This window comes from Panthera pardus, unplaced genomic scaffold, assembly GCF_024362965.1.
Source record: "Panthera pardus isolate Hobbes unplaced genomic scaffold, ASM2436296v1 HiC_scaffold_6, whole genome shotgun sequence".
Taxonomy (NCBI): Eukaryota; Metazoa; Chordata; class Mammalia; order Carnivora; family Felidae; genus Panthera; species Panthera pardus.
Genome location: NW_026526991.1, coordinates 81769890 through 81792364, shown reverse-complemented (window position 1 = coordinate 81792364; position 22475 = coordinate 81769890). Strand labels below are relative to the sequence as shown.

The window sequence follows — 22475 nt, the reverse complement described above, 5'->3', positions numbered from 1 at the left end:
ACAAAAACAAAGACCCAGAGACCACAGAATACTTGAAATTATTTGGGTCATTCTTTTGTGTTCATGGTTATGTGATGGAAACTTCATTTTTGTGTTGCCAAACGTTAATAATCTTCTGATGATATTATTTGCTGAGGATCATTTTCACCATTAATCCTGGAGACTTTTTTCTTTCTTGATTGTTCAGGAGTAAATGTAGGAGGACTCTTATTCTTTAGCCCACCTATAGGGGCCAAGAACAACAGGAATCCACACAGCGAGAACCTCCACACACAATGTCTCCTGCCTTCTACTCCCTAAATCAGGAACTGTACTTGGTGTGGGAATCTCTGGGGTCGATCTCAACCTTAAATATCCCCCTACTAGGTTCTTAAATGGTAAGAATATAGTTCTGGATAGAAAGGCTACAGGTATGTAGCCTTGTCAAACACTGTAGTTTATCTACATTGGACTACAACAATACATTCAGAGAAAAAAAAGAATACTTCTTTCCAGGAATATTTTATTTTCTCATTTTGGGTTTTCCAAATGAATGCCATCCAATTTATAAATATTAAATCATAAAAATTACATCCAACAAAGAGCTGATGATAGATAAAAGCCAAAAATGAGCCTTTTAAGAGTAAACACTTTTATGATTCAATTTAAACCTACTTTTAGTGTTGAACTATCAACATTTTTAGGTTTGGATATAGCCACTGAAATCTCAGTATACTTGGTAAAATAAATCGACTACAACAAATTATTTTTTTGTTAAATACCCTTAAGAATAAAATGAAAGATAGATGTCTGGGAAGCAAGCAACTTCATTTCTGTGTGTGGCTCCCTTCGATCACCATAAATATTCATTGGGCTTTCCTAATTTTCCTTATTGTATTCTGCTCACTGAAATATCTGAGGCGAATTGAACTACAAACATGTGTAACACTCCAGAGCATGAAGTGTGTAAGACATTTCAATAAATACACAGAAAATGCCAACACTGAACTATAAAATCCAACAAATGATTTCCACATTAAATTCTGTAACCTGCTTCTAACCATTTACCACATACTGGTCATGTGTATCAACTTGAAGTAAAAACCAAATTTAGAGAAATACTGGTTTTTAAAACTGCTTCTGGATTTTTCCACTCCCCTTGGCTTCGTGATACATCTCTAACAATACTCTGATGATTATTATTCTTATATGGCTTCAACTGACTCTCCACTTCCAGAATAATGAACTTCACTCTCATTTTTAACAGGTGGTATTTTCTCATTTACACCATTGATTTCCTGCTACCAAGTTCTATGTCTCACATTTACTGCATTTACATAAGCGTATGTCTGAACGATCCATGAAATTCCCTTTCCTCGAGAAACTAGTGAAGTAACCAATGACTTAAAATCTCATGGGAAAGATGATACCTGCATCAAAACACAAATGATCAATAATCTTAACTTGGCTATGCAAATAGCCACTTGTTGGAGGACAGAAGGAATTAGTCTGGAATGTATCCTGAACTCTATTTTTCTGACGCTGATTGTCCTAGTTTTGTTGGTATGAGAGAACTAGTTTAAAACATATAAGAAGCAGGAAAATTTTGCACCTAAGAAAATAAAACAATGGTACCTTAAAATAACAGAAAAATATTCTATAAACCAGGGTATTTACAAAAGTAATTAGCCCTGTAACTTGAGTCATTTTCTTTCTTAAAATAATGAGAACTTATTATTTTGTTGTTATCTCCCACATACAGGTGCAAAGAATAAGGCATTGAGACTAGGCTTAAAGTAGTGTCCCTGTTTGTGCCACATTTCTTTTAAAATTCACTTTAGCCTTATGTGGGTATTAGAAATAACTTTTTTTAATGTTTATTTATTTATTTTTGAGAGAGAGGGGGAGAGCGAGAGAGAGAGAGAGAGAGAGAGAGAGAGAGAGCGCATAAGCAGGGGAAGGGCAGAGAGAGAGAAAGAGACAGAATCCCAAGCAGGCTCCAGGCTCTGAGCTGTCAGCACAGAGCCCAACGCGGGGCTCGAACTCACGAACCAGGAGATTATGACCCAAGCTAAAGTTGGATGTATAACCAACTGAGCCACCCAGGTGTCCCAGAAACAACCATTTTAAAAACTGGTCACTTAGCAAACTAAATAGTAAAATTGTGCATGTATAGTTTACAAATACTTGTAAATAGTACGAAGCCCTCCTCCAGAAAAGGTACATTTTTTAGTGAAGGATTTTAAGTGTAAATTTTGCTCTGAGAGAAATACAATGATAAATTGCCAAAACAGTAGCCCAGAATAATTTTTTTTAACCCAACTTGTAAAAATACAGAAACTCCGAAGATCATATCTGAAACTTGCCATTTTTCATGACTGCTGACACATTTATGAAAAGTGCTCAGAAAATAAACTGGACTATGCTATTGAGAGATGGCCCGAAGCCGAAGAATGTAACAAATACTAAAATTAAACTTTTATCAAATGTTCCCATTTTTTGTTTTCAAAACCAGTCAGATCTACATGTTTCAGTTTTATTCTCAAACATCTACCCATGTACTTCTCGGTGTCACTGGAGCTTTTTTTTTTTTAAGTTTTTATTTATTTATTTTGAAAGAGAGAGCCCAAGTGGAGGAGGGGCAGAGAGAGAGGAAGAGAGAGAGAGAGAGAGAGAGAGAGAGAGAGAGAGAGAGAGAATCCCAAGCAGGCTCCAAACTGCCAGTGCAGAGCCTGATGTGGGGCTTAACCCACGAACCATGAGATCATAACCTGAGTCGAAGTTGGATACTCAACCGACTGAGCCACCCAGGCATCCGGGTGCCCCCGGAGTTTTATGCCAATCAACTGTTTTCTTTTAACATCAGTCTAAGTTATAAATAAGAGAAAAGCAAAATCACTGTTCTATGTTTCTGTGTTGGTTTAGACTGACTTAAATAATAAAGTTTAGAAGTAACTGCCTCAATTTCTGTGGATGCCAGCCATCTGCTCAGGGCATTTAACTGCCCTCAACAAAATGAGCACAGGAGAAGCACACAGAAAACATTTGCACATGTCTTATCTATGAGTAGATGAAAGACTGAAGTGGTATTACGGGCTGAATTGCATCACCCAAAACTTCATGTTGAAGTCCTAAATCCTGTTACCAAAGAACAGAACCGTATTTGGAGACAGACTTTCAAGAGGTAATTAAATTGAAATGAGGTCATTAGGGTGGGTCCTAATCCACTATTACTGGTGTCCTTATAGGAAGAGGACATTTGGACACAGAAAAATGTACAGAGGGAAGACCACATGAAGACACAGGGAGAAGACGGCCAACTAGAAACAAGGAGAGAAGCCTGGAACACATTCTTCCCTCATAAGGAGCCAACCCTGCTAGCATCTGGATCTTGGACATCTAGCTTCCAGAGCTCCCAAAGAGCTTATTTCTGTTGTTTGCCAGTCTGTGGTTCATTGTTATGACAGCCACAGAAAACGAATACAGGCAGTATCATTTCATTCCTTTGTGTCTTACCACAGAGTGCGATATAACACTCAATAGGTATTGGTCATTGACAGAAACCATGCAAGTGAGGCCAGGCTTCTCTCCAAATAATCCTCTCTCTGGTGCTAATCTCTGACATGGCGGAACAGGGCTCAACACCTCCATCCTCCTACCTGCATGGAATCACTAGCTGCCCCAGCAGCAGCCTCCCTGGAATGAGCCCTGCATCTACTCCTCAACTTCTGGCCCAATCCCGGAACAGCTCCCAATTTTTCTGAGATTCTCTTTTCTCCCTAAAATAGAGGCACAGCAGAAATATTCAGTATGCTCTTTCCAGAAAGTATCCCTGGCAAGGATTAGCAAGATGGTATGCAAACATGTGAATCTCATTTTATTCTCAGAAAATGGCAGATGTAGGAGAGAGCTGACTCTTGCCAATAGACCTCAGAGGAAACTGTGCTTGATCTCAACTGTGAGATACATTCCCAATCCCTGACAGAGCCTCTAGAGATAGCACAATATGAAAATCTCTTCTACTCTAAATATAATTTTACATGATTCTAGATGGAGCCGAGGACAAAACAATTTCATCGCACATTGATAAGCAACTATATTTTCCAGTTTATTAACTCTCCTTTGATAATGGAGTACTCTTAATTTAAAACAAAAATAAATAAAAACAACTAAGCCTCTTATGAAAACCTGACCATGAAGCATTCCTCTCAAGATCTTGTAAAGAGACCTTGTAATGTATTTGTAAAGACAAAGATGAATTCAATGTTGAAAAGGTAGTTCACTGAGGACAGAAGATCCAACAGCATCGTTTTCAAATAAACTTCCCTCTAAACTAAGCACCAGATGTGTTTGGTGTCCATGGCTTCACGCACATGACTATGCTAACAGGCCTTACAATCAAGTATCTGTAGGAAAGGATTCTGCTGTTTCAGTTGATTTATTAATTGAGAAATAATTGAAACAATTTAAACTGTGCTGAATTGCTGATTCTTAGAGGTAATAGTAAAATAAATCAGGAAATACCATGCATAATAAAAATGGGCCCCCACAAAGCTGCACATAGCACTTACAGTTCTTTATATGTGCTACTTGGAGCATGGTCGAGAACAATAAAACTTTGTCAACAGTGCAAAGTGTGCTCAGTGGAAAGTGCTCATTGTATCTTCCATCGCAGACTTTTCAGTTATCTCCTCATGCAAACGTATGAGTAGAAATTAACATGCATTGACTGCCACTAGTAAACATATTTACTAGGCGATTCATAGTCCAGTTCAAACTCCTGACCTAGCTCTAGCGCTCCTATTATCTGACTAAGAAGGAATAGTCAACTACCTTGGGACTAAATCAATCACGTGCTTGGGGAAGTTAAGTTTAAATGTCTTCCTGAGGTACTTCTAAGAGCTGAAGTGAAAGACTACAACATTAATGCAGAAGCAGTATTCCAACAGCAATAAATCACTTAGTTAAGTAAAGGAAAAGCAAGGAGAATTCAAATGTAAAAAGAGAGAGAGAGAGGAGAAGAAGAAGAAGAAGAAGAAGAAGAAGAAGAAGAAGAAGAAGAAGAAGAAGAAGAAGAAGAGAGAAACCACAGGTTTTTTAATTAGATATTTTAGCTTCCAGTTTTAAAATAGGCATTTTTCATAAGAAAATCCTTGTTTATTATATTGTGACACAATTATTTAAAGATGGTGCATATAAAGAAGAAAAGAAACCAAAAAGGAACAACTTATATGTCAGTCAAGATTTCAAGGATTAATATTTATGAAAACAATTGGCAAACAACAGTCCATGATGCAAGAACAAAAAATGTTGTAGCAGATGTCTTGTCAAAAGGCTGCAGACTATGAGAAGTAGCATACTCTCGTCCATATGTTTTCTCAGCCTTGAGAAAAGATATCCTCAGTCATTTCAATTTTGGAGAACACAGAGTGCCTGTGTATATAGTGGAGTAGAGAAGCTTTTTTTGTATGGGAACTTTGAGCCAAGATTTCTGGTTTCATTTGGAAAGAAGTGGCATACATGTTGACGTGGAACATGAACAGAAAATGAGCCAAATAACTCAAATAATCTAAATAACTCAATCTGTCAGGAAGAAATTGCGGAAGAAATTGGTGGGGTCATTGGTTGTGTCTTGGCCCCCTGGCATCCTTTCTACTATCTTTTGGCAACCACTTCTGATTCTCTTCCGAAAAACATTTCTTCCCCTCACCCATGCTGTTTTGTTGGGACTCTTTGTTTCTGCCTGGTCTTAAACAGCTGTTCCATAGCTGAACTTGTGACTATGAAATCTAGGCTTAATAAGCAGAAGAAGGGAGCAAACTGAGCAACTGGGAACTCAGAGGGGTCAGTGGATCTGACTAGGTAAAAGGATAGTCATAATGGGTGCAAACAAGGACGCTGAATGGGAGAAAGTAAAGGTCAGCCAGTGGGATGCCTGGATTGGCTATGGTGGAAAAGAAGCAGTTCTTGGTGACGAAAACTTCCAAGGTGTTACAGAAGATGTGGGTGATGGACATGGAGAAGAGAAGGTCAGAAGCAGCCAGCATGTGGGAAACACAGCCCATGAGAACTAAAGTCCCGTCTGATGATAGCAGGTCTGGAAACCAAAACACAGAATGTGAGCCAGGTTCCAAAGTCCTGGGTGGAGGAGAGGGAATGCCCAGAATGTTGGCAGATGCTGGGGTGATACAGTGAGAGAGGCTTAACCTCAAAGGAGTTTTGGACTTTAAGAGGGCAGAGGAATCAGGCTATGAGGAACAAGGAGAAGCAACAGGGACACCAAGTCTCTTCACATAAGAAAGAAACACTCTTTGACAGAGCTGCTGAGAAAGCGAGGAGGCCTTCACGGAGAGTGAGTCTTCATTTAAAGCAAGAAGGTGGAAGGAACAGTTGAAGAAGTTCAGGACACAGGAGCATTTCCTGAATAGGACAGAGCAGGAGAAGAAGAGTCTGAGAGACTGAGGAGGACAGAAATGGCAGGGTCGGGGCAGGGTCCAGTATACACTGGGGCCAGGCCTGGAAGGATTTTGTGCTTACCCTTTGTGCACTGATGGGTAAAAGCATGGTAGAATCGATACCAGCCGCTTCTCTCAAGAGAGTGAGCAACCAGTAGCCAGAGGTCGTATCTAACTCTATCAAGGCGATGAGGGACTCAGCCAGTCTGCACACAGTGCAGCCTATTCATTGAATGTATAGATGAATAAATGACTACACACCATGGTGGTAGGTAGGGAGAAGGCTAAAGCAAGCACCCCTCTCAAAGGTGTGCCCAAGTGTGAGATTATTGCTGGTTGCCACTTACCTTTCGGCAAGTACTTCCCTGATCGCTACACTCTGGTATGTTGAGCGTGAAATCAATGCAATACTTGGAGCAGAATTTAACTGAATGTCTCTGAGTCACTATCTTCACCATTCTGCCATCTATCTGATATTAATTAAAAGTATTTGATCTGATTATAATTGTCCACATGCTCTCATTTGGATTTCGTGCCACCAACTCATTATACCAAGGTGCTATGTTGTGTTCATTAACATATCATGTTGGTTTTCCCTATTCCAGAACAGAAGAACTAGTATAGTCTATAATTTGCATTTTGTTTAGAAATTCAGCCAACGGTCAGGAACAACTAAGTAAACAGAAACCCAACAGTTGCGCTGAGCAATCTGCAAGTATTCAAAATGTTGTGTGTTGTTTCATTTTCAAGCACCAGACAGCATGTGCAGAAACCAAGCCTACCCTGAATAACTCAGTAAACAGTAGATGTTCAAAATCATTACACACAAGAAGAAATATCTTATGGTTTTTGGGTGTTATTTTAAACAGGAAAATCATTTTCCTTTGAAAGCCACGGGTGACGGCCCTACAGCTTTGCAAATTGATACCAGGATAGAATGAAGACAGTCTGACATAGTGATGGTAAACACCAGCACTGGAGCCAGATGCCCAGTTTTCATCCGTTTTTCTTTTTTTCTGTGTGACTTTGATCAAGATCCTTAACTTTTCTGTGCTACAATTTCCTCAATGTGTTGTTAATGAGAGTTAAATGAAGTAACATTGTAAAGTATTTATGCAAGCAACTGGCTTTTATAACATAGTAAACACCATACAAGGGTTAGCTGTTACTATTACTTAGAGCATGTACCTAAAAGTTGATAAGAATACATTTCCTTTTTTAATATTTTTATTTTAAGATTTCTTGAGCCCTCAGATTCAAACTCCTATAAAAGAAGTAAAAGCCTCAGATAGTGGTTTCAAAAGGTAAAAGCAAATTTAAGTTATAATTGATTTTCCCCAGCATTACTTAATTCTCTGCCATGTGGAGAAGCATCACATGTAGAGTAGACTCAGAAAACCTTGATTCACATCCCTGTTCTGTCAGTTACTAACAGTATGGTTCTTACTAGATCATTGCACCTCCTGGGCCTTAGTCTTCCTATAAAATGGAGATTAAAAATTACTTTCCTATCTCTGAGAGTTACAGTGGGGATCCAAGAGCACACACATTGTTGCTTTGCAAATAGCTTCCCTAGAGATGCACAGTCAGCAAACTTAAGTAACAACAACATCAATAATAATAATGTAGCTTTAGTACCTCACATACAGATTATACACACACACACACACACACACACACACACACACACACACACACACCGTCTCTGAGGACCTGTTCAAATAGGAGTCCAGAAATAAACGTACTGATAGAAAAGGTAACACGTATCAGGCCCAATCTGCTCCACAACCTTTCTATGTCCCTTTTCTTCCTTACGATAGGAACAACACAGAGCAGCTCCAAATACCAACTTTCCCCGTGGCAGGAGATCCTGATGCTACTCGAGATCACAGCTGGACATTGCAGCTAATTACTCTAGCTAAACTCACTCAATGTCCCAGTTTGGATGACTGGGCCTCAGCCTCTCTCCAGAGCCCCAGTTGCTCCCATATTCCCTTGGTTTTCCAGGGGGCTTTTCCTGCTTCTTCTGCAGCCTGAATCGCTTTTTAGTTCTTTCTGGGTCCCTTTCAGCCCTTCCTGAAAGAGAAGCACAGTGGCTGGAGCCTTCCTTCCATTTGCTTGCCTCCAGATCTGGTCATCCTTCTTTAGCTCCAGCCTCCCTTGGCTGAGCTTCCATCATTACTGTGCAGGGTCTGGGGACCCTGCATCCACTCCTCCTTTTGCTTTCCAAGTCAGACAGCAACAAGGATGTCACAGCCACTCCAACATAGTGCTTGCTGCAAGATAATCTCCTCATTGGCCCTCTCTGCCATTGCTCTGTCCACTGCTGGCCCAACTCTGCATGCCAACTATTAAGAAATCTACTATTTCCTGGGCTACAAAGAGATGTAAAGTGAAACTTGAAGTGATAATTCTAGAAGCTACTCCTTGGATACCACTAGTGAAGATCAATGCATTGTTCTTGCAGTAGTCGATAACATTTATTGCTACCATGTGCAAATAAGTCAGTCCATGAACATTTATTGAGCAACGACTCTGTGCAGAGAACAATGCCAGACAATGGGAATACCCCAGTGAATAAGATCACCAGTCTATGCCCTCAATAAGTACAACACTTTATGGAGAATGGAGTGGGACTGAAGAGAGATACACAACCATACCCTCAAAGAATCTCAGCACTCAAGGCCTTCTGGACATTTCTTCATCTTATACATCTTATACATAGGCTAGATGAATAAGATAGATATGCCTATCAAGGAGTTTCTAGTTTATTTAAAATAACAACATAAAGAAAAAAAAAACCTTTATAAAGCATGATAATAAAGGTTCTATGCTAATAAGACAGACAGGATTTTATAAGAGCTGAAATGTTCATAAACTAGAATAACATGGAGTTATAAGAAACGAATCATGGAATGCTTCCTGAAAAGTTGTTTAACTTAGATTTAGGTGGAAAGAACTAGCATCATAGTTTCATAATATATTAATTTTTATGTGCTTTTCTTTTTGTTCTTCTTTCTTTTCTTTAATCACAATACCATTTTTCATCTACAATCATTACCTACCAAATGTCTTACACTTACTAGAAGCAATGAATGGTTGGCTAAATTTTGAGTACTGATAATGTTTTCATCATGATATTTTAGTCATTGATCCCTACAGAATCACAGCATATCTCAAAAACTACTGAGGCAATGCTGTCAGATTTTAAAACAGAAAAGTAAAGACAAGGTGTAATTAAGAATTTTATAAATTTTTTAGGGGCGCCTGGGTGGCTCAGTCGGTTAAGCATCTGACTTCGGCTCAGGCCATGATCTCATGGTTCGTGGGTTTGAGCTCCGCATCAGGCTCTGTGCTGACAGGTTAGAGCCTGAAGCCTGCTTCAGATTCTGTGTCTCCCTCTCTCTCTGCTCCTCCCCCACTCATACTCTGTCTCTCAAAAATAAATAAACATTTAAAATTTAAAAAAAAAAGAATTTTATAAATTTTTGCAACAATGAGGTTATAATGACTATAATTGGGTAAACTTAGCAATTTCATAGCTTAACCAGTCACCAGGCAGCTCAGCAATTGAAAGAAGTACATTTCTATAAACAATTATTGCTTTTATGTCCATCTTAATGATCATTGCCTAGATGAAAATATAATCAAGATTCCAAAGTGAAAGAGTATATTAATTATGTTCTTAAAAAGATCTCTTATTTTAAGGAGACATCAACATATTTTCATATTTCCAACCATCTAGTTATCTAAATTTAAATAACACACACACTCCCAACATACGAATGATTAAGATAGAACAGTATGTGTGCAACATCACTTCTTGTATGTACATAGTTTAAAACAGCATTAGAACATTGCAAAAAAAAGTTGCATTCACCTCTAAAATGTATTTAGTAAGAAAGTCTACAAAACACAGCTGATACTAAAAACTGAAATTTATTTTCCCCTAGCAAAACAGTTATTATCAAATTCTTAAGCTACTGTGCACTCTGTATAGCAATTCTACTTAAATTTGTTTATTTGCCTGCTAGAGAGTAAAATTAGTATGTGCGTAGAAGGTGAATGATTCTGCACAGACTCTTATGATAAGAGTAGCTTGATACAGTTTATAAATTTGCAACAATGTGATTACTGTCGAGACTGACAGGTCTGCATATTTGAAGTAGGAGGTAAGCTCCTTAGTATAATTCCTTATTCTTTTTTTGCTGCTCCTCAAAATATGAAATAAAAGATTAGTTACAATGATTTTTTTTTTCCTGCTGAGGGGAAGAATAAATTCTTGTTAACTCAGCTGACAGTAAATTTTAGAGTTAAAAAAAATGATGGAAGATATCTTAAAAATAATTGAAGGCAACATTTCTTAAAGACCTTTATTCCATATCACTCCAGATACCAACTTTTAAATCAAGAAGCCACTATCTGCCATTATTGTTCAATGTGTAAATACCACCTACCCCACCTGGGCATTGGTAAAGATCACAGCTCTCAATTAGATGCTGTGCTGTTTGTTGAATGCCACATTTCCGCAAGGGGCTGCCTATGATGGTCATCTTATAAAGCACTGTTTAGAACTTTTAAATCTAATATTCAGGGTACTAACAATTCAGACCATGATCACAGGGTGGGATGTGGGGAGCTCTGATACTGATCTGTAGGGCTGTTAACAATAAAACCCGAAAAAACCCCACAGCTATTGTGTCATAAACTGTTCCCAATCAACTTGGTCTGAAATCTCAAGCCTCTTCCTTAGCAGCTCACTGAATAAAAGGCTTATGCTTTCCAGTATATATGTATGCAAATTTTATCAAGAATAAAATCAAAGAACTCATTTTATTTAGCTGAATATCTGAGAAAATAAAAGGTTATGATTATAAGTCATATAACCTGTGTGGCTCCAATATGCTGATTAAGAGTGTGAGCTCAGGAGCCAAAATGTCTGGGCTGGTTTACCAGCTCTCTTCCGCCTGTTGGATGTGTGACCTTATACTCCATACCTGTTTCCTCACTAGTGAAAGGGAGGTAAGAGGACCTCCTATAACATGGGCTTGAAGATGAAAATAATAATACATATAAAGGATCAGGAACAGGATCTGATACACAGTAAGCTCCTGATAAATGCTGGGCTGTTACCATTTATAAAAACCAGTGGTTAAAACCACTCCATAGCTATTATAGAGGAAGTTTCTATTAATTCCAAGGATATTGGCATTTTAACCCGAACATTTTAAGAATATTGAATTTGACTAAAATATCTTTGTTGTCCTGTAGATTATATGTATGTCAGTGTAATTTATGAGTAGATAGCAATATATTCTCAGGGGAAATTATGACTGGCATTCCACATAGGTCAACTTCTCTGACTACCGCCTAAGTAAAGTAACTTTACCAGTTCCACAGGCTATCAGCGAATACTTTCAGGACTCATTATCTTTTCCAGTTCTAAACTACAGAAGCTACATGTTATGTATTTAGGATCAGAGTTTATAGACTATATTTATGATTTATATATGTTTTTTTATGAGAGGAATAATTCGTAATGCTCTATAAATCTTAATGGACATGTCTACTAAAGAGTGTAAGATGAAGAAAAAAAATCTTTAAACCAAACCAATCCTCTGAACAAAGTCCTTATTGTTTCCTGCTCCCCCTCATCAGCTCACCTCTAACGAACCCACAAAAGCTTATATCTCCATTACCACCTCAGGTAAATGCTTATCAGGTATAGACCTGAAATGTCTTTAAATACATAAAACAGGGGCGCCTGGCTGGCTCTGTCCGTTGAGCATCCGACTCAATTTCGGCTCAGGTCATGATCTCATGGTTCATGAGATTGAGCCTTGCATCAATCTCTGTGCTATCAGCAGGTGGAGGCTGCTTGGGATTCTCTCTTCCTCTCTCTGCCCCTCCCCCCAACATAAATAAACATTTAAAAAACATGCAAAATAATGGTGTGGTGCTATAATTACACTGCTCTGTTCAACAGCACACATATGCTATCAAGTTATGACTTTTTTTGTGGTAGAGAGGTCATAGAAATAAGAGTGGGACAAAATAGCTTAAAGGATTGAGAACATTTGAAATCTCACTGCCCTAAAGCCATTTTAAAACATTCCTTCTCTTGCTTCTCTCCCCAGATTGTCAACATACATTTTTATTTTTTTTATTTTTTTTATTTTGTAAATGTTTTTATTTATTTATTTTGAGAAAGAGAGAGAGAGAATGCCCGTGTGAGTGGGGGAGGGGCAGAGAAAGAATCCCAAGTAGGCTCCACACTGTCAGCACTGAGCCTGATGCAGGGCTTGAAGCCACAAACTGTGAGATCATGACCTGAGACAAAAACAAGTTGGATGTTGAACCAACTGAGCTACTCACGCACCCCTACATATTTTTTAATGCAAATAAATATACCAGCTGTTGTTACCTGTAAAATGCTTCCAAACATGACCAATCCTAAAGGGATTTCAAGGTTGTTAGAATTATATCCTTTGTAATTTTTTTTTTTGCTTTCCTACCAGAATCACCTAAGCAAACAATACTTACATGGAATTTTTATAAAACTCTAGTAATTTTTCCCTTTAAGGACTTTTTACATATAATTTTCATGTTTTATCCTTCAATAAAAATAAGTACTATAATTTATACTATAACATATGGTACATGTATGATCACTAGATGATTCACACAGAGACACACATAACAGAAAATTAAATTTTCCTCTACTTATAATAGTCTATTGGAAATCTTCAAGCTATTGCCCATCGTATTTCTCAAATTTTTGGCACAAACTAAGAAACATGAAACAAGGAACAATACTAAGTAAAATTCATCTAGGAATTGCAATCATAGTATTATAAATTACAAATGTTTTTAAATAATTGACTACCACATAAAATGTAATTACATGATGATTCTACTTAATATATCACACAGAGAATTGGGGCGCCTAGGTGGCTCAGTCGGTTAAGCATTCACTTTTGGTTCGGGTATGATCTCATAGTTCATGAGTTCAAGCCCCACATCAGGCTCTCTGCTGTCAGCGCAAAGCCTGGAGCCTGCTTCGGATTCTGTGTCTCACTCTCTCTCTGCCCTTTCCCCACTCGTGCTTTGTCTCTCTTCCTCTCTCAAAAGTAAATAAACATTTTTAAAAATTTTTTTAAATATATCATACAGAGAAGGCAAATAAAATCAGAAAACTGAGATCTTAAAGTTGGAAATTGCTTCAAAGAGCATCAAACTCAACCATGAAGTAAATTTGTGCTTCATTGTTCTATTTTATTTTATCAGCTACACAAACAGACACAACTTCGGATATCAGAGACCAAAGAAACATAAATGTAAATGGTGATTTTTTTTAAGGTTTTAAATTTAAACAGGTGGAGTCTCAAATGTATCCCTGCACTTTTTGCAAGTTCATGGCACATCACTTTGCATTTATAAAAGACCTATATTAGTACCTGTTTTTGCTAACTGAAAGAACTCTGAAGATTTTCACTTCTACAACAAAAGGCAAAAGCAAAAAAGGCATTCAACATTTGCTTTGCCGGAGAGCTGGACAGCTCTTATAGAGGCAGCAGGGACCTCAAGCAGTGGGAATGGCCCCACCAAACTCCCTCCCTGGGAACCACACTCAGCATCGCGACATGAAGTCACCAGAGTTTTGAGTTGTGTCTGTGAGCACCTGTGCTTTGTTTTTATTTATTCTGTGCATTCATTAGCAAGGTGCGCCCTGAGGTATTAGAAAAGCCTTAGAGAGACTGTATTTTAGGCCTAGGAATGCATGAAAAATTTCCATATAAATTAATGGTGCAGGGGTGCCTGGGTGGCTCGGTCAGTTCAGCATCTGACTCTTGATTTCAGCTCAGGTCATAATCTCAAGATTGTGAGACTGAGCCCCGCGTTGGGCTCTATACTGAGTGTCGAGCCTGTGGGGGAATCTCTCTCTCCCTTTTTTTTTCTGCCCTTCTTCTGCTCTCTCTCTCTCTCTGTCTGTCTCAAAATAAATAAACATTTAAAATCGATTAATTAATTAATGGTAATCGCTTATTTATTTTACACCATTTTGGCCTATGAAAGGTTTTAGAGAACATTCCACTTTGGGATAGCAGAGGAAACCTGTATTAGGATAGCTAGTGTGAAAAACCCTGGTATGAATTTGCTGTTTTGACTTCTGAGAGATCTTTTGGAAATGCTTTGATACACAGATAGTAGAAAAACAGTTGATGGTAGAAATCCAGATATTAGACAAGATATTAGGTACCTTCTGTGACTTCACACCATTCCGAGTGTCTCCACATTACAAATGTGGAGATAACACCACCAGCCCCACGTATTTCCTAGAACTGTCCAAAGGTAGCAAAGTATTTTAAAATACTTTGAAAACAGCAAAGGGCTATAAATTCAAAGCATTTTTTGTTACATTCATTTACATTTATACTGTCCTACCCAGCAATTTTAATCAGCCACAAGTAAACACTCCATCTACGTACTACGTGTCATTTCTCACTGCCAGTAAAAGAATCATTGTGATATAGTGAATGGTGGCCCTCCACAAATGTGTCTATGTCCTAACCTCCAGAACCAGTGAATATGCTACATGGCAAGAGGATTTTGCAGATGTGATTAAGAATCCTAAGATAGGGGGAGTATACTGGATTATCTAGGTGGGTCCGATATAAGCCTAAGTATAAGAGGGAGGCAGAAGGGTCAGAGTAAGAGAAGGAGATATGACAATGGAGTGTGTATGTCTGAGAGAGAGCACGTGGTGGTGGTTGGGGGCCGGGGAGGTTGGAAGATGCAACGTTGCTGGCTTTGAAGATGGAGGACTGAGTCACAAGCCAAGGAATGCAGGAGACTCTAGAAACTAGAAAAGGCAAAGAAAGAAATTCTCCCTTACAGTCTCCAGATAGAATGTATCCCTGCCAATACCTTGATTTCAGGCTTTTGACATCCCAAACTATAAGGTAATAAACTTGTGTGATTTTAAACCACTAAATTTTTGGTAAATGGAAAACTAATACAATCATGAAAACAGCCTATGATCCTGCTACCGATAATCAGGCTTTTTTTTTTTTTTTTCTGAGAGCACACAATGAGTGTAAAATAATAGTTTTGATCATTTTCTGAATCTATCGTGAGAGTCATTTCACCCAGAGTGGTGAATCATTCAACTCCCCTCCACTGACACGAATAATTGACCTAATTTAAGTCCTGGTCTGGAATTTGCTGTGTGACCTCAGGCAAATCACATAACCTCTCTGGGTCTCAATGACATTATTTATAAATACTTGGGCTACATACTCAGAAATAGCCTGAAGTGTCATAAAAGAGAGGCACAATGTATTTTGGTAATTCTATTGAGAAAGTCATCATCGCTGACTGGAACAACTGATAAGTACCACCCATCAGAGCTCCTCCACAAAAATATCACTAGGAGTTATTGAGGTTTGTCTGGATTTTAGCAATACATGATTCCAAATGTTCAGTGCAGGATAAGCCTGAGGGACATGTCAGGCACACATTAACACAGATTTCTGGAGGTAAATGGATGAGGAAGGGTGGGAGGAGAAAGCACTAGGGACATAAGAGAGAGTCTGGAATATGAAAGCAGTGCAGAGCCCCTGGAAGTTTCTGAAAGGCTTTTATGATCACTGCAGACTATTCCAGGAGTCATCCAGCACGTGAGCTGTGGCATGTGCAGTGGCTCTTGGCAAGCTGTGTCACTCATCTCCTTATCCCCAGTGACCAGGCACAATAACCAGTATTTAATATGGCTCACAGTATATGTGTTAAATGACTGAGTGAATAAGCCCAACTAGCCTTTCTCATCTTAACTCTTCCCTAAGGGCTATGTCCTGGTGGTGCCATTCACATAATATCATGTCAATGGCGCCTCTTGGACTTTTGAAAACAGCATCTCTGCCTCCCTTCCAGCTCTGTCTCAGAGAGGCAGGCTACTGGAGTCTTGTAGGCAAGGGATAGTGAAAGCCTGAACCAGTGAGAGCAGTGGGAATGGAAAGGAGAAACAGGCACCAGCATGATTTAGGGTGGTTTGGGAGATACACTCAAATACTCTTGACTAGTCAAAGTAAAATCTTCTTTGATTTCTTTCTTATTTTCCTTGAGAATAGTTCAATAATAATCTGTTACATAAAAGTGCAACTCTTATCATGTATCTCCTGTTAACCACAAGTTACTATTACCGTAAACCTCACTCCTCTGTCAAAAATTTATATTGACCCCATTTTTCTATTTAGGATCTAGTACTTCAGTCAAAATCAAACCATCTAGAGCAATATTTTAAGGAACTGGAAAAAGACAACAAGGAAGTCTGAAATTTACCATTTTTTACAAGTATGCCAAAAACTCAGACCTATGAGCATTTTTCTTGAGTCCTAGGTCATAGAAGCATTTGCCAAAATAGCACTAACAACCTTTATTTCCATAATTTTCTTCCTAAAGATAGATGATATGATGAAGAGAATTAATGCAAAGCAAGAGTCATTTTGAGTATAAAGCAAGCCTCTGATTCAAATGGAGTATTTTGAAGTTACACCCCTTCAATGAATACCCAAGATGCCATTACATTTATTTTCTATGGATTAAGTTAAAAACGACAACAACAACAACAAAAAACCAACACTATGATCTTTTTGGAATTAGATAGCATATACATAAATTAATAAATAAATTCTTCCAATTTTAAATATATCAGATGATGAGTATTTATGGAATCATACCAAAAGTTATTAAGGAACATGTACACATTTTGTTTGATACCTAAGAGTTATAGGTATAGGTAGCTAGCTTAAAAAAAAAAAAACCTCCCCTGGATTTATATTTTATACTTAAGTGTATCACCTTGGGTATTAAACATGCTGCTAGCTATCTCCTAATGAGCGCCTGAGCTGTCATTTTTAATAACAGAATGACAATTATTATCTCTAAGTTCTACTCCCTGAGAATCATTTGTGCAATACTTAATACAGGTAAGAATAGAAACATACTATTTCGCTTATAAAAAATAGTATTATTTTATAGTACCTGTCATAACATTATAGAAAATGGAACAGACAATTATTTACAATAAAAGATCAACATGTGCCCAAGTGCATGGGCCATTTCAATACTCAGCAGAACTTTATACGAAATTTTAATCATGAATCTCAGTTGTTCATTGTAAAAAAGGTCATTGGTCTACATGAGAAAAATACACATATTCAAGATAAAATATAATAAAACAAATAACCCAAATATTTAGCCATTCTAATCTTAGTTGTTTTTTTTTTCTCAATTCAAAGCAGACACGAAAGACGAATGCCATAAAAACTGAGATTATCTAATTCATCTAAGTACACATGCCATCAGTACGTAATACAAGCAATCGTATCATAGCCTGTGTAATTCATTGGTTACAGTATTCTAGAAATTTTACTTGATTTTCAAGTACTAAACATTAAAACCATATTACCTCTTCCACAAAGCTGTCTTTCTTCTCTAGCATTTCTCGTAAAGTCTGGAGAATTTTAATGCACAACTTTTCTTCCTTCTCCATCAGTTTCTTTGTATGATTAATCAACCTGAAAGCAAAACATGAAACCTTAAATACAACAGTGATTTCTCTTTGAGCTATATACTAACATATACTAGAGGGAAAAAAACATCACACTATTACTTGAAAATATGAAGTAAACAAGATACCTATTTTAAAAACTTTTAAAATTACACTTAAGCTCATAAACTTTGTATTACAAACCATCCTTTCTTTTATAGGTGGTATATCTCAGTGCTTTTAAATTTATTCAAGTAGCGTACTTTTAGTGGGACACAATACTCTAAAAGACAATGAGACACTGATGATGTTTAATCCCATCGTATGAACTAAAGCAATTTGAGTAGTAGAGAAATATGAGTATTTGTAGCATATTACATTTCATTATGTTGTACTATATTATTTTCTCTGTACTGTGTTACCTTAATGATACAGGTGCTGTAGCAGTATACAACACTGCAACCTTAGCATAATGGGCTGCTTTCCAGTTTGCATTAATAATAATAATGTGCTATTTTTCACTGCTAGGACTTGGTAGAAATCGGCAGTTTTGTAATTAGAAGCAGAAAACAACAACAAAGTAACATCAAGACAGTCTATCCATTTATTTATTTTTTATTTTTTTATTTTAGAGAGGGATGGGAGAGGGGCAGAGGGGGAGAGAGGGGGAGAGACAGAGAGAGAGAGAGAGAGAGAGAGAGAGAGAGAGAGAGAGAACCTTAAGTAGGCTCCATGTTTAACATGGATCCTGATGCAGGGCTCAATCCCATGACCCTGGGATCATGACCTGAGCTGAAATCAAGAGTCAGATGCTCAACTGATTGAGCCACCCAGGTGCCCCTCCATTGACTATTTTACTATAATTTGGGCATAAACTCTAATTTTGTAGTGGTAACCTTTGCACTGGTGTCCTCTCAGGAGAAGAGTTTGAGGATCACATCCTCAAGAACTCAAAACCAAGCAAAATATTTATAATCACTATTTATAGTTTAACATATATAACTCTTAAAAAGCTGGCTCCTACAATGACCCTGTGAGATATGTCTTCCTAGAAAAACAAAATGATGTCAAACATAATGTAATGGTCCCATTTCAGTGACATAACAGGAGTACCATGGGGAAACCCTGAGGAAAAGTGAGCTTTCACTAGATAATAGTCAGTGGTTATCAGGCGTCAAGGTGAAGTACGAGGACTTCCCATGGATTCTCTCAGTTCATCCTCACAACAATGCTACACGTTCTATTATCAGGCTCATGAGAAAACTGAGGTCCAAAGAGATAAAGCAACTTGCCTGCAGTTACACAATCATTAAGTGGTGGGATCTGGAAACAGACCCACATCCATCTGACTACAGAGCCAAGATTCTGAAGCACCATTCTGTGGTGACACCATGCATTTACTAATCTCTTGAGTCTCAGAGTTACTGTGAAGAGAGTCCCCACACAGCCACCTCTATATGATATGATAAGTGTTACAGTACAGGTAATGACAAATACCATAAACTAGACAAAGAAATGATTACGTTCTGTTGGGGGAGTTTCCTAGGGCTGATCAGAGGTTTCAGTGAGGAGATAACTTCTAACAATGAAGATTTCACCTGGCAGAGAAAGGTGGGGAGGGAAGGCATCCTTCCAAAGGGCACAATATGAACAAAGGGCAGAGGCAGAAAGCTGACCATCATGTCCAGGAAATGATAAGTACTCCAACTGCCAGCTGACACATGAAGACATGAAAGAAGACAGGGTAAGACATGCAATCTGAAAAGAAGGAACTGGGAATATTATGCTAAACAGTGGACTTTACTCTATAGAAAATAGGGAACCACTATTATCAAGGACCTGAATGGCCCTGCCCACATGTGAAAGACAACATGGAAGAGTGAGAACAAGGCCAGGGGTGAACAGGGCATGTGATGGGGTTATGATGCAAGAAGTAATAGAGAAATAAAATAGCCAGGACTTGGTAAGTAATGACAAATGGGAAATAGAAGAAGAGGAGGAAGGGCAGATCATAGACACCTGAAATTTATAGACTGGGTGAACAGATGGACAGCAATACTTTTCAATGATACCTAGGTCATGCTGAAGGAATAGCATGCAGGAAAGGAAAAGTGATTTCCTCTTAGACATGTGAACTCGGACAAGGTGTTCTAGATCCACGCGGTCAGGCTCAGCAGGCAGAATAATTCTTCTAGAGTTCTCCTTGCAAGGAAAATATCTGCCTTCCCGAAACTTCTGTTATTTGGTCTTTTCTTTCACGTAGTAGTCTTTGAATCCATTAAAATAGTTTTGGTGGGCATTGTCAATTTCTTTTTATTTTTTTCTCTCAGACTATTTTAATTTTCTTTAACTCCTCTTAGATAAATACTTAATTTACTAACGATTTGCAAAGAGCAAGCATAAGGGTGAATACCATCTTCTAGGGGTTTATACAAGGTATTTGCCCATTACGTAATGTTTGGTTGAGTAAAATCCATGGCCTTCTAATATTTTTTCTATGATCTATGCAAAAATAAATTTCATGAAACAACTCACCATATAAATACAGGTGTATTAAACTAACACAAAAGTTACTTTTACTATATGAGATGCACTCTGATTTTTATATCTTCCCCTAATTCATTTTTTAAATTAGTGGCTGCCTCTCCTTCTAAATTAATTTTTAAACTCATAAGTGAAACACATCCCACAGTGTGATAAACACTGAGATTATCCTTCATAAGGGAGGACTAAGTGGTGATTTGAATATTGTAACCAGATGCCTTAAAGGTTAACACCCACATTGACCTGTTCTCTCTTTATTCTCTTCTCTCTCCATATGACAAAATAGACATATGCATTTGGGTTCTTTCCTGGGATCTATCCCTCACATTCTCCAGCAGACCCATCTGAGTCAACATGTTCCAAGAATGAAATTCATTTGAGGAAGTCAGAAGCCCCACTAAGGCCTTGGACCTAAGCTGTATTCTCTAGCTAAGCTTTACCAGAGAGCTCTGCACAGTAATACAAGGGCTCTTGCATAGCTATTAATAAAGTTGGATTCTAATTTCATTAGATATCCTTGCAAATAAAACCCTTGGTTCTTCACAGAGTTAGGGAAAGGGTAGGATAATCACTAGAGCAGAAAACAGATATTCCCAAGTCGCTGGCCATACTAAAATCATAATAACACAAAAATCTCTTCTCTAACCACTAAAGTATGTGACATTTTTTTCCCATCTCGGTGTATTATCTGTAATATGTTCCCACTATTATTTCGCTCTGTTTCTCTCCTTTTAGATACCGGGTGTTGCAACGGATTTGCTTTCAGCACATTTGCAGCACAGGTCAATATTTTTTTGGCATTTTGAGTTAACTTTATATCATCTTTTCATAGATGTATATCTTTAAGATCTAGACTGGTGCCATCCAACATAACATTTTCTGCAATAATTGAAATGTTGCGTACCTGTGCTATAAATTTGTTGGCTACTAGTTACATATGGCTCTTAAGCACTTAAAATGTGGCAAATGTGACTGAGGAACTGAATATTTTATTTTTATTTTTTTTTTAATTTTTTTAATGTTTATTTATTTATTTATTTTTTAATTTTTTTTTCAACGTTTTTTATTTATTTTTGGGACAGAGAGAGACAGAGCATGAACGGGGGAGGGGCAGAGAGAGATGGAGACACAGAATCGGAAACAGGCTCCAGGCTCAGAGCCATCAGCTCAGAGCCTGACGCGGGGCTCGAACTCACAGACCGCGAGATCGTGACCTGGCTGAAGTCGGACGCTTAACCGACTGCGCCACCCAGGCGCCCCTGTTTATTTATTTTTGAGACAGAGAGAGACAGAGCATGAACGGGGGAGGGTCAGAGAGAGGGAGACACAGAATCTGAAACAGGCTCCAGGCTCTGAGCTGTCAGCACAGAGCCCGATGCGGGGCTCGAACTCACAGACCACGAGATCATGACCTGAGCCGAAGTAGGACGCTTAACTGACTGAGCCACCCAGGCACCCCTATTTTATTTTTATTTTTATTAACTTAAATTTTAACTTGAATAGCTATGTGTAGTTCGTAACTATTGTATTGACAGCCTCATTCTTGACACTGAGCCAGCCAACTTTTTTCCTCAAGAGCCAAAGAGTAAACGATTAGGCTGTGTGGGCCGTATATACAACCTATGTGGCCACCAGCTGACGCTGGTATGATAGCCACACAGACAATATGTAAATGAAAGTGTGTAGCTATGTTTCAAAAAACTTTATTTGTAAAAATGATCAAAAGGACCACTGTACCCTGAAGCCAGGGGTTGCCAGTCCTGTTCTAGATTATCAACCCTCTGGGATATATCTGTAGTATCATATGAATTTCCTGGAGTTAAAATTCTCATTTATTACCCACTTTTTATTTTTTATATTTTTATTACCCACTTTCTAATTAATATTCTATGCATTGATATACATTCACAGGAGGTAAAGGATATTTCCCAAAGGCCCTATTTTTT

The 22475-nt window shown here is 38.1% G+C and overlaps 1 protein-coding gene across 6 annotated transcripts in view; it reads right to left on the bottom strand.

Annotated features, from left to right (window-relative positions):
* Nucleotides 1-22475, bottom strand: part of ITPR2 (inositol 1,4,5-trisphosphate receptor type 2) — a 488958-nt gene that overhangs the window by 206347 nt on the left and 260136 nt on the right. For all 6 annotated transcript variants that reach the window (XR_008419706.1, XM_019452273.2, XM_053895795.1 and 3 more), the window contains one exon: nucleotides 17905-18013. Coding sequence is in view for 5 of the 6 variants with exons in the window: in XM_019452273.2 (XP_019307818.1) it covers nucleotides 17905-18013 (109 nt within the window). In the remaining variant the exon portion in view is untranslated. The remainder of the gene's footprint in view (nucleotides 1-17904; nucleotides 18014-22475) is intronic.